The sequence below is a fragment of the Arachis duranensis genome, chromosome 4 (assembly GCF_000817695.3).
Source record: "Arachis duranensis cultivar V14167 chromosome 4, aradu.V14167.gnm2.J7QH, whole genome shotgun sequence".
NCBI classification, from domain to species: domain Eukaryota; kingdom Viridiplantae; phylum Streptophyta; class Magnoliopsida; order Fabales; family Fabaceae; genus Arachis; species Arachis duranensis.
Genome location: NC_029775.3, coordinates 99235524 through 99247891, shown reverse-complemented (window position 1 = coordinate 99247891; position 12368 = coordinate 99235524). Strand labels below are relative to the sequence as shown.

At 33.4% G+C, this 12368-nt stretch overlaps 1 protein-coding gene and 1 long non-coding RNA gene across 7 annotated transcripts; both read left to right on the top strand.

Moving 5' to 3' along the window:
• Window positions 1-4901: 4901 nt before the first annotated feature.
• LOC107485179 (ran-binding protein 1 homolog a-like) lies at window positions 4902-5353 on the top strand. Its single transcript, XM_016105697.3, has one exon. The coding sequence runs from the start codon at window positions 4915-4917 to the stop codon at window positions 5320-5322; it is 408 nt and encodes a 135-aa protein (XP_015961183.2). The 5' UTR covers window positions 4902-4914; the 3' UTR covers window positions 5323-5353.
• Window positions 5354-8404: 3051 nt separating this feature from the next.
• Window positions 8405-11568, top strand: LOC107485191 (uncharacterized). Of its 6 annotated transcripts, none has more exons than XR_008008254.1 (5): window positions 8405-8550; window positions 8834-9010; window positions 10226-10361; window positions 10664-10747; window positions 11272-11568. It is a non-coding gene; the product is annotated as an uncharacterized LOC107485191 (long non-coding RNA). The 6 variants fall into 6 exon arrangements; XR_008008255.1 differs by having other exon boundaries at window positions 10664-10890; window positions 10948-11568; XR_008008251.1 differs by having other exon boundaries at window positions 10664-11568.
• The last annotated feature ends 800 nt before the right edge of the window (window positions 11569-12368 follow it).

Below are 12368 nucleotides of genomic sequence, written 5' to 3'. Positions count from 1 at the left end.
TCCCATCCTCTCAGTGAAAACGTTCCTATGCTCTGTCACAGCACGGCTAATCATCTGTCGGTTCTCAATCAGGTTGGAATAGAATCCATTGATTCTTTTGTGTCTGTCACTAACGCCCAGCCTTCAGGAGTTTGAAGCATGTCACAGTCATTCAATCCCTGAATCCTACTCGGAATACCACAGACAAGGTTTAGACTTTCCGGATTCTCATGAATGCCGCCATCAATCCGGCTTATACCACGAAGACTCTGATTGAGGAATCTAAGAGATACTCATTCAATCTGATGTAGAATGGAGGTGGTTGTCAGGCACATGTTCATGGATTGAGGAAGGTGATGAGTGTCACGGATCATCACCTTCTTCATAATTAAGCGCGAATAAACATCTTAGATAAGAACAAGCATGTTTGAATGGAAAACAAAGGAATTGTATTAAATCATCGAGACGCTGCAGAGCTCCTCACCTCCAACAATGGAGTTTAGAGACTCATGCCGTCCAAAAGTATGTAATTCAGATCTGAAAATGTCATGAGGTACAAGATAAGTCTCTAAAAGTTGTTTAAATAGTAAACTAGTAACCTAGGTTTACAGAAAATGAGTAAACTAAGATAATTGGTGCAGAAATCCACTTCTGGGGCCCACTTGGTGTGTGCTGGGGCTGAGACTAAAGCTATCCACGAGTAGAGGCCTTTCTTGGAGTTAAACTCCAAGTTATGACGTGTTTTGGGCGTTCAACTCCGGATTATGACGTTTTTCTGGCGTTTAACTCCAGACAGCAGCATGAACTTGGCGTTCAACGCCAAGTTACGTCGTCTATCTTCGCGCAAAGTATGGACTATTATATATTGCTAGAAAGCCCTGGATGTCTACTTTCCAACGCCGTTGAGAGCGCGCCAATTGGACTCCTGTAGCTCCACTTTCGAGTGCAGGGAGGTCAGGATCCAACAGCATCAGCAGTCCTTTTTCAGCCTAACTCAGATTTTTGCTCAGCTCCCTCGATTTCAGCCAGAAAATACCTGAAATCACAGAAAAGCACACAAACTCATAGTAAAGTCCAGAAATATGATTTTTGCCTAAAAACTAATAATATTCTACTAAAAACTAATTAAAACATACTAAAATCTACATGAAATTACCCCCAAAAAGCGTATAAAATATCCGCTCATCACTAAACTATCATCAAAAGTATCAATTCATTTACCATTACTCAATCACAAAAAGAACCAAACACAAACACAAATAATACAAGATAAACACATTTAATGAGCAGTTACAGCAAGTATTACAATTACCAGTTAATAACAGATAAACAATTAGAAAAACCAAAACAAATTCAAACCCAAACAAAACATATAAATGCATATGATGCATACCTGTCCTATGACTGATGAGTCTCATCTGACAGTTATATAGCCAACCCGACAGGTCTTGGTAGCTAACCATGGACAGAAACACCCATTGCGGAGCATGTGGACCTGAGCCACAACCCCCTTGTTACTACCCGCTTAACCCATAGGAAGTGGAATAAACTACTACTGCTACTACTATCCAGGTGGGTGTTTAAAGACTCAACCTGAAGCAAGTAGAATAATCCACTACTACTGCTACTACCCAGGCGTCACATTCATTGACCTGGAGCAAGCGAGACGAACCACAATCCTTGCTACTGCCTAGGTATCTCAATCAAATTCAATTTTATTTTCACATTCATTCTCATCATACATCTTATTACTTTCTTCAATAATTCAGATTTAAAACATAATCCATTCTTTTCTAAATAAATCAAACTCCACAACGTAACCCTTTTCTTAATAACTCCAAAAATCAAATTTTAAAATCCTTAAAAATCTAAATCTTTCTAAATAACCATTTTAAACGAAGTCTCCAGTTTTTATAAAAATTTGGGTAGCATCTCCTCTAAAATTCAGACTATGCTACCCTTACAGATCCCAACAAAACACATTTTCCAACACGTTCCCAACTAGCTTCAAATATCAAATCCTTTCCAAAATCACACAAAATTCCAGTTTTCAATCTTTTCTAAAGTCAAACATTTTCAAAATTAAACGATATTCCAACATTATACCTCTTCCAGTAATTCAAGGAAAATCAATTCAACAATGACCAATTTAACAATTCAGAACAGCAAATCAGAATAACCAGCTTCGTCAATAATTCAATAAATCAATCAAATAAATAATCACATCCATCAAAACAGTTCAATTCAATTCATAAGACTCACTTAATTATAAAAAATATATTTTTCATACTATTATCGACTTATAACAACTCTTGAAAATAAAATGAATTTAAGAAAATGCCCCTATCTCATCTCGTCGAAACTCGAAAGCTATACAACGCGTCAAAGAGCCCTTTTTCTGGCCCGCAACAGCGGTAGCCATCTAACACCACATACAGTTGCAGTAACTTCGACCCGAGAAAGAACCAAGAATTGAGCAACAGTAGTTCATTAGTTGATTCCGGCGACAACCGTGCCATACCCGGTGACCAGAATTGCGGCGGAGCAACTCCAACAATAGCATACAGCTGAGCGACAACCTTCAACCACAACAACAGAAACCACAACAACAAAATCCCTCCCCACCGTCACCTTCTCTCTCTCCCCGGCGCTTCCTTTGCCTCAGTCCAAATCGACAACAGCGACGGCGGCAGTTTCTCGCAGTAGCAGAGGAGCGTGGCGATGGTAGCAAGAGACCTCCTCTGCTCCATCGCGTTCTGCTCCTCACGTCTGGCTCTCTCTTCCGTGTTCAGCGGTGACAGATCTGGCGACAACGGGAGTCATGGCGGCGCAAAATGGAAGCACGAACGGTGGCTCGACAGTGGCGAGGAACGACGACGGAGTGACGACGCTGCTTCCTCTTCTTCATCGCGAACTCGTCTCTCTCCTTCTCCTCTATTCGCGGTTCATGGTGGCGACGCAGGTGACGGGTTCGACGGCAGTGCTTCGGCGGCTAGGCGTGGTGGCAGTATCTCCCCCTCCTCTCTTCTGTGTGTAGGATTTTGATTTGGGAGTTAGGGTTTAGGTAGAGTAATAATTAAAAATAAAATTTAAATCAATAATAATATCTATAAAAATACAATTTTATTATCAACCTAAAATTTATTTTCAAAAATAATACTCTAATTCAATAATCAAAGAAAATAAAAAAAAATCAACTTCCTTTATAATCATAAAATAAAGTTATAATAAAAAATTATTTAATTTATATATAAAATCTCTTAAAATATCATCTTAATTAAATATAATAAATCACAAATAAATTTATTATTAAATTTAAAAATTCCAAGTCTTATAACGATGATGTTAACGAAGAAGATGTTGAGAAATTTTGAATTATACAGAATTTATTAGAAAATAATACTAATTTTTTTTTACAATAACACCGAAACTTCTTAATTTTGACACCGAAATTTAATTACGAAAATACAGTTTCTTTAATGCTGTATTTTGGTTTTTGCTTCTTATGATGATGATGATAATGATGATGATGATGATGATGATGCTATTTTTTTACTTCTTATGATGATGATGATGATACTGGAGGAAGAATAATGTTGTTGTTTTGAATTATTATTCTTTTTTTTTTGAGTATTGCTTCTCATATTAGACTTGAATAGACATGAATTATAATATTTTTTAGTTGAATGAATGTAAAAAATAAATTTCATAGTAAAAGATCATAAGATAGCATCGAAATTACTTGAATGAATATGTTTATAATGTATTGCAATCTTATTTAGTTGAATGGATGTAGGTTCACATTTATTGGATTAAATTCTTGTCAGAAAAAAAACACTAAAATTTCTTAATTTTTAACACTAAAATATTACTACAAAATTACAGAAACTTCTTAATGTTGACACCAAAATTTTATCACAAACACATAAATGTCTTCTTATGATTCAATGAGAGTTTCTTTTCTTCCTCTACTTACTAACTAAAGATAATGAGAAGGAATATTCTAATTTGATGTTCTAATCTTGTTAGATAATCATGATGATCAAGATAATGAAAAATAAGAGAAGGAGGAGGAGGATGAGTTGTTTTGAATTGTTATTCTTTGGGTTAAGTACTGTTTTCGTTCCTAAAGTTTGGGGCGAAAATCAAATTCGTCTCCGACCTTTTTTTGTTATTAAAATCATCTTCAACGTTATAAAATCATCATTTTTTATCTCAATTTTATTTTTGACCAAATTACCCTTATCTATTAATAAAAAAATAAAAATAAAAACAAAAACAAAAACAAAAAACACATCTTCTTCCTTTTCTTCTTCAACTTCAACACTGCCACCCTCCTCCGCCCTCCCTTCGCACTCTCTCTCCTCTATTCCGCCACCAGCAACTCCATTCTTGACCCCTTAACGCCTCTCACTTCTTCCACCCCTTCCTTCACACTCCAACACCGCATCCAATTCCTCAACTATTACCTCCTCCTTCTACTCACCAACCACCATATCAACCCCCACCAAGTTGAATGTGTCTATTATTAGTTTATTACTACACAAACGCTTCTTGATTCTCAAGGGTTTAATGTTACTAGGCAGGTATGGCCTTGGATCAAGATTCAAGAAGCTGGATTTTCTCACTCGCCTTGGATCTTGATATCCCCTTCCTTCTGCTCTTTGCAAACTTTCCCTTCCTCCCCTTCTCCCACCCAAAAAATTTCAATTCTTCTTCTCTCCTTCAACAACAGTAACAACTAAATCTAGCAACAACAATTCTTTTTCTCTTCTTCACCAACAACAACAACAAATCCAGGAAATTCAACAATAACAAATTCAGCAAAATAAATCACTAAAAAAATTAAATTTGACAACAGTTCAACAATCCAAAATCAGCAACTACAGAAATTAAAAAGAATTAAAAATGATGTTTATGTTCTTAAATCTCAGCATGTCGAACACCGAAGCCAAGCACCACGAAGAGGAGGAGGCTCCCACCGGCGAGGACGAGGACACCGGAGCTCAGGTAGCTCCGATTGTGAGACTCGAAGAGATCGCCATCTCCAATGGCGAAGAAAATAAAGATGCTATTCTCGATCTTAAATCCAAGCTATATCAATTCGATAAAGAGGGGAATCAATGGAAGGAGCGAGGTGTTGGAACAGTGAAGTTCCTGAAGCACAAGGAAACTGGAAAGGTTCGCCTTCTCATGAGGCAATCTAAGACGCTCAAGATCTACGCCAATCATTTGATTCTACCTTTGATGAGTGTACAAGAGCACTCTGGGAACGAGAAATTATGTGTTTGGCATGCCAGAGACTTCGCCGATGGTGAATTGAAATATGAGAGGGAAGGGTAAGAAGAAGGGGATGAGAGGGATGAGAGGGAAGAAACTGAAGAGATGCAGGATTTGGGTTCGAGTGGGGGGAAGCGGGGAGGGGGATGTTTTATTTTTTTAATATTATTTTTATTAATTATAAAGGATAATTTGGTCAAAATAATAAAATTGAAGTAGTAAAAGACGATTTTATAACGTTTTGTAACGTTGATGATGATTTTAATAACAAAAAAAGGTCGGTGACGAATTTGATTTTCGCCCCCAGACCTTAGGGACAAAAACAGTACTTAACCCTTATTCTTTCTTTTTTAGGAGTATGGCTTCTTATGTTAGACTTGAATGAACATGTATTACAATCTTATTTAATTGAATGAATATAAAAAGTAAATTGCATACTAAAAAATCATAAGATAACACCGAAATTACTTGAATGAACATGTTTATATTATATTAAAATCTTATTTAGTTAAATAAATGTAGGTTCATATTTATTATATTGATTTTTTTTCAAAAAAAAATACTGAAATTTTTTAATTTTGATACCAAAATATTGTTACAAAAATACAGAAATTTCTTTTTTAATCCTACATTTTTTACTTCTTATTCTTCTTTTTTTTTATTGCTCTTACTTTTTTTAAGATTATTGCGTTTCAATTAGATTTGAATACATACTTATTGGATTGAAATCTTACATGTGCAAAAATTAAAAAAAAAAGAAAGATTGTAATTTACATATAAAAAGAAAACGATAATAACAACGATAACGATAATGATAATGTTGGAAGAAAAGAAAAAAGAAAGAGAAGAATAAATTCAAATAAAAAAAAAGAAAAAAATGATGATGGTAATGACAATGACAATGATAAAAACCAAAAAAAAAAAATAAGAAAAAATTATTAAAAAAAAATAAAAAAAATGATAACAGCAGCGCAATATATATATAAAAAAAAAGTGCATAAACGAAAAGCACATTATAACACATCTCTAATTCATTGTCGGGTGCTATACATTAATACTCTCCATCCTAAATTCATTGTGGGATATAGCAAACTACATAAAATTTTAAAATTTATTTTAGAGTGTCACGATCTACATATAAATAAAAATAAACATTAATGCTATCTTTAGAACATATATTACATATATCTTTGTAAATGATTTATTTTAAACAATGTTGATGATGAAAAACGGGTGCCTATATTTTAGTAGAATTCTATATTGATTGCACACAATATAAGAGCAAGATATAGAAATAGAGAAAACAAAACAAAAAACAAGGAATCTTATGTTTTTGGGACTTGGACTTGATTTGGCTCTAAAGTATTGCTAAACCTGTGCGCTGTTTAATTTTGATATTAAATTTATAGTAGTATTTTTTAATAATATAAAAAATTTAATGTACTTTTTTATTTGAAGATCACAAATTTAACTATTTGATTTATGAATTTTAATTTTTTTAAATTTTTAAAATATAAAATTGACTCCTAATTTATGAACTTACATATACTACAAGAAACATTGTAATTATCGACACCAAAAATCGAGGACTAGATTTAATGTCGATATTTTTCGACGGTCTTTCGTCGATACAATAAAAAATTAATTCAAAAATAAAAATATTAAAATCGACAACAAAATCCTCTATTTTTTTATGCGACTTTAATATTATCGTCGTAACGTCGACCGTAAATAAGGTGAAAATGCTTTTTCTTTAAAATCGACAAATACTTCGTCTATTTTAATATTTATAATATCGACAATCAGCTTAAACGATAGAAATTCTTTGCAAAAATTAAATGAATAATGTTAGATCTATTAAATCTACGGTCAAGATGTTGATTTATTTTTTTAGGAAAAACAATCATTTGTACTCATGAACATTACGAACGCTGACAAAAATACCCATTAAAGAAGGAAACTAATGTTGTATCAATCAAAGATGGATTCCGTACGACAAAAGTACCCAAATCCTAAATTTGTGTTGACTTTTTAATAAAATTCCAGAATTATCCCCACCATTATCTTCAACCTCTCGTCTTTTCTTTCTCAAATCTCAAACACTTCCATTACCTAAAAACCCTAATCTCAATGCCTAAAAACCCCAAATTACCATCTTCCTAACCCTAATCTCAATACCCCTTTCAGCAAATTTCAACCCTCTCTTTATTCTTTTAATCAATTTTATTACCTCCTTCACCAACACCATCATCACTGCCACTGTCACCAACTGTCAGCCTCATCTTCCTCTTTCTCCACTGTCACAGCCATAAACAACAACTTCACTCTAACTTTTAATTTTACTTCTCATCATCATTTTTTCAATCTTAAATTCTATTACTGTTATTACCATCACCACCCTTCCTCCATCACTTTCAATACAATGTCAGAAGGGGAAGTACCTTTGGATGCTAAAAATTGAAACTTTGGCAAGATCGCTTTGGTGGGATCGCATGTGAGTAACACAGAAATCTTGCACATGATGGTGGTGATTCGAGAGAGTGAGAAAGTTCAATTTCTTTAATTATATAATAAATTTGTAATTTGTATTGTTGTAAATATAGAACCTTTTTTCATGGAGTCCATGAGATTGAAGTGGACTTAAGAGGAGTTGAATTGCACCACAGGACTTTGCGCGCTGGATCTCGGTTAAGTCTCACTTCCGGAGCTTTTCCATCTAGCATTGCGTGGGAACGGATGGATTGCCTGGTTGTCTTGTTGTCGTCTTTGTCATCGTCAGCGTGAAAAGATGGTGGCAGTGGTTCGTAGAGTAGTAGAGAATAGAAGGTGGTTAAGGTAGCGGCAATGGAGGTGTTTGAGATTTGGAAAAGAAGAGAGGAAGGGTTGAAAATAAAAGATGGGGTAATTCTGAAATTTTATTAAAAAGTCAACATAAATTTAGGATTTGGGTACTTTTATCGTATGAAATTCATCTTTCATGGATACAACGTTAGTTTTCTTTTTTAATGGGTATTTTTACCAGCGTTCATAAAATTTATGGGTACAAATAGTTATTTTTCCATTTTTTAACTAAAACTCGACTACTTTCCCGTCAATTTTTATAAACAACAAATTACCCCCTCTCTTATTCCCCGCCTCACTTGTTTCCCCCTAATTCACAGGTTACATTTTACCCAATTTCTGCTTTCTCCATTTCACCTGAGAAACCAACCTTCCCTCTCTGCTGCCGCCGCACCGTCTTCGTGTCGCCGTCGCACTGTCACGCTCGCGTCGCCGTCGCACTGTCGTTCAGTTACTCTCTCTCTGTCTTTTTCTTCTTTGATTCGGTTCTATGAATGAAGATTTTGCATAGAGAAATAGTTAGTTCATAAACCCTAGAAACCAGAGTGAATTGACATTTCTGTTGCTTCTGCGCTGCTGCATTTCACTTCCTTCCCCTAAGCGCCATGGTTTTTCCTTTCTTCATATGCATATGTTTCTTCAGATTAGATATACGTTCAGATTTTGTTTATATATTGAATTGTTTTTGTTCTTATACAACTTGGAATGAGTGTGAACACTTTAATGGATGCAGGCATAAGAGAATAAGCTTGCGAACCCTATGAGGGAAATCAAAGTGCAGAAGCTTGTCCTCAACATCTCCGTTGGCGAGAGTGGCGATCGTCTCACCAAAATGATGAGAGGTGTTTGATGGATAAATCAAAGTGCAGAAGCTCCATCCCTCGATAGATAAATCGTCTTGCTCGAATTGGTAAGTAAACTTGTTGCTGTTTCTTGCATGTCAATCTAGACTTTGCTATGTGCAATTTTATTGTTATGAATCCTAAATGTTAAGATCAATTTAATTACATTGGGAATAATATAGACATAGACATACATAATTAATTGCATTGAAGAAACATGAAACATTTATCTAACATTCCAGCGAGTTAAGATCGATCACAAAAGATAGATGTTGTTTTGACATTGATGACCATGCTGTTACTGTGTTTTCAGTCTAGTATTATGTATATGCTAGATCTTGCTTCCTGTGCTTTTAGGGCTCTTCCATTCCCAAGTATAACCACTTCTTTGGATTGATTTTATTGAGATAAACTGTTTGATCCTTGTTTTCATTGAAGATGCTTCAATATTCAGTTTCTGATTTTTGCTCATTGCAATCACATTTTTTTTTTGCAAAGGTGAAGTATATGCAGGGTCGGTATGTGTGTTGTTTTTTCTGGCCTAGTGCTTGCTCTTTTTCTAATGAACCAAAGTAAAATGCAACCATGCTCTGCTGCATTTCTTTGGAGGAAAAAAATCTGACTTCCATTTTAGTATTTTAATAACAATTATTTTTATTAGTATTGTTACTTTGTGTTATCCTTGTCACATTAATTTAATTAAAGTACATTCCTTGCGACTAATGTTATTGTAGGCTGAATGAGAAATTGACAATGCACAATCAACTGTCTTTGTATTGTGACAGGATTTTGTTGGCAAATTGTTTTACCAGTAACCAAGTGATTTGAACTTGAGAATTGAGATAACAGTGCACATTCCATTTCTATCAAGAGTCCAATACCCCTTTTTTTTCTCATAGAGTCCCAAACTCCCAATATTCAAGTTTAGAGGTTGTGGTTTATTGCAGAGTAGCTGAAGAGGGTGTATCATCATTCTGGAAGTTGAAATGTTTCTAAGGACTAATTAGAGTTAAGTGAAATGGAAGGTTAATAACAACTATTTTCTTTTCCATTTTTAGGTCTCTACAAATCAAAGGATTCTAGATTTGGAGATGGCAACCAAATTAGGATGGTGTGCTGTTATTTTAGTGATCATGCAATCAGTTATTTTGTTGAGTTATATGTGTACTATTTTTTGCTGTGTTATTTGCAGATTAATCTAGTGGGATATTGTTCCTACCTATCTTTAGTGTTTTATGCTTGTACTGAAGTGTTGACTTTTAACAAATACTTTGTGAATTCAGTCAGGAAACATCAAGCAAACTCTCATGCAAAAAAGGGATGGGAACAATTTACTGATGCTGTTATCAAAACAATGTCACAGAAAAGGGAAGGTGTTGTCTTTCTGTTGTGGGGCAACTCTGCTTGGGAGAAATCTAGGTACTACCTCTATTATATAACACACTAAAAGCTTACAAGCTTTAGAAACTAAATGTAGAGTCGACATCCGGGGTTTATGTAGTCAGCTTGATAAAAAAAGATTAAGCTTCAAGTATTTATTGTCTCTTTTTCAGAAGTAGATGACAAGCATGTTTTTTGTGCAAATGTACATCTATAATGTATAAAACTATAAGCTGCTCCCAGAAGAGTTTCTATAAACTAATTTGGACTATTTTCTTTCCTTGCCTGGAAGATAATTTCTACAAAACTTGTTGATGAGCTTGTATTGAGTGCATACTTAGGTTAATTGATGCAACAAAACATCATATACTTCAAGCTGCACATCCTTCTGGTTTGTCTGTAGATAGAGGCTTCTTTGGCTGCAGGTAAGGTTGTTTTGAAGTATAATTTAGTTGTGTTAATATGGTAAATAATGAGCGCAAGAAGAACTTCTGAATTGGTAAATAATGTACACAACACTACTGCTCTATAATAGGACCTGCAGAGTTCTAAAGTGGAAGTTGTAAGTGTTAGCATCGTGCTTGGTTGATTAAGTGGAGAGTGCAAATATATTTAGTCATCACAGTCTAAAATACAAACCTTCTTTTAATCTCTTTCATCAACTTGGCATTATTGTATTAAAATACATTTTTCACTTTTTTCCTACTTCACCACTGGTTTTCATTATTCATCTTCATGGCGGGTGATCTGAAACAGTTGTTTCATATTCTGTTCCATTGACACATTGAGCCATATTTTGGTTTCCACTTAAATGAACAGAGACGTAGATCTTATATAATACTAAAAAAATATTTTAAAAACCACCTTAATCAGTTATCTATTTATCATCCCCGTAAACCAGTTTTCATGCTTACTTTCTATCTTGTGTATTCTGAATCCATCTGAGCAGGCACTTCTCTCGCACAAACCAGCTTCTGGAGAAAAGGGGAATAGATCCCATAGATTGGCAACTATAATATGTAGTATTTGAACTTTGAAGCCCAAAACTTTGTTCCTTTTCATCAAAACCTTTTTGAAGTTTGGTTCAAGTTCTTGGGTCTTGTAAGCTAGTGCCTAGTAGTTCTCTTCATCTTATTTCAATATTTTTATATGTATAGTTTCATAATTACCACACATAATGGAAAAAAATTTGGAAGTTGTTTTGTTATTTAATTTTACATGTATTTCAGTATTTTTATATGTATAATTTTCTTCTTGTGAATCAATATTATTAGGCATCATATTGATACATAATAATAGAATATTCTTTAAAAATTTATTTGCCTCATTTTTTAATCTTTAGTATAAATTTTATTTTTATATTTAAAAATTTATTGGTATTAATTGTCTACTATTTTCAAATAAAAAATAAATAAAAAATATAGCTATTAAAATCGATAATAATGTTGTCGTTTTTTTAATTTAAAATAGACAAAAAATCGATGAAATTCTTGTCGCTTTTAAATTTAAATAGATAAAAGAAAACAAAAATAGACATGTCTTTATTGATACTTTAATAATTAAATTGATGGCTAATTTGTCAATTTTAATAAATTAAATATCAACAGATATTTTGTCGATTTTATATAATATTGTCGACACATTAGTTATCAATTTTATTAAAATTTTATCGATGGCTTGGCAAGCCGTCGATTTTATTAGATTTTTAAAAAAATTACTCGTTTAAAAGGAATAACTTTTGTCGTCGATTTTTAATATTATCGACGTCAATTTTTAATATTATCGACGACTTTGCTGTCGATTTGACTGTCAATTTTAATGGTGTTTTTTATAGTACCTTTTAATTTATAAAGTTATATCACAGATCTAATCATTCGATTTATGAACTTTAATTTTTAAATTTTTAAAATACAAATCGAATTTTTCAATTTATAATTATCTTTATACTAAATTAAAATATATTTCTTTATAATAAAAAATAATACGACAATAATTTTTATATAAAAAAAATCAGCCACGCCTGTAACCTTTAGCACTTATCCATTT

Excerpts from the sequence above, each read along its gene's own strand:
- LOC107485179 (XM_016105697.3), top strand. The coding sequence starts at position 4,915 with ATGTCGAACACCGAAGCCAAGCACCACGAAGAGGAGGAGGCTCCCACC.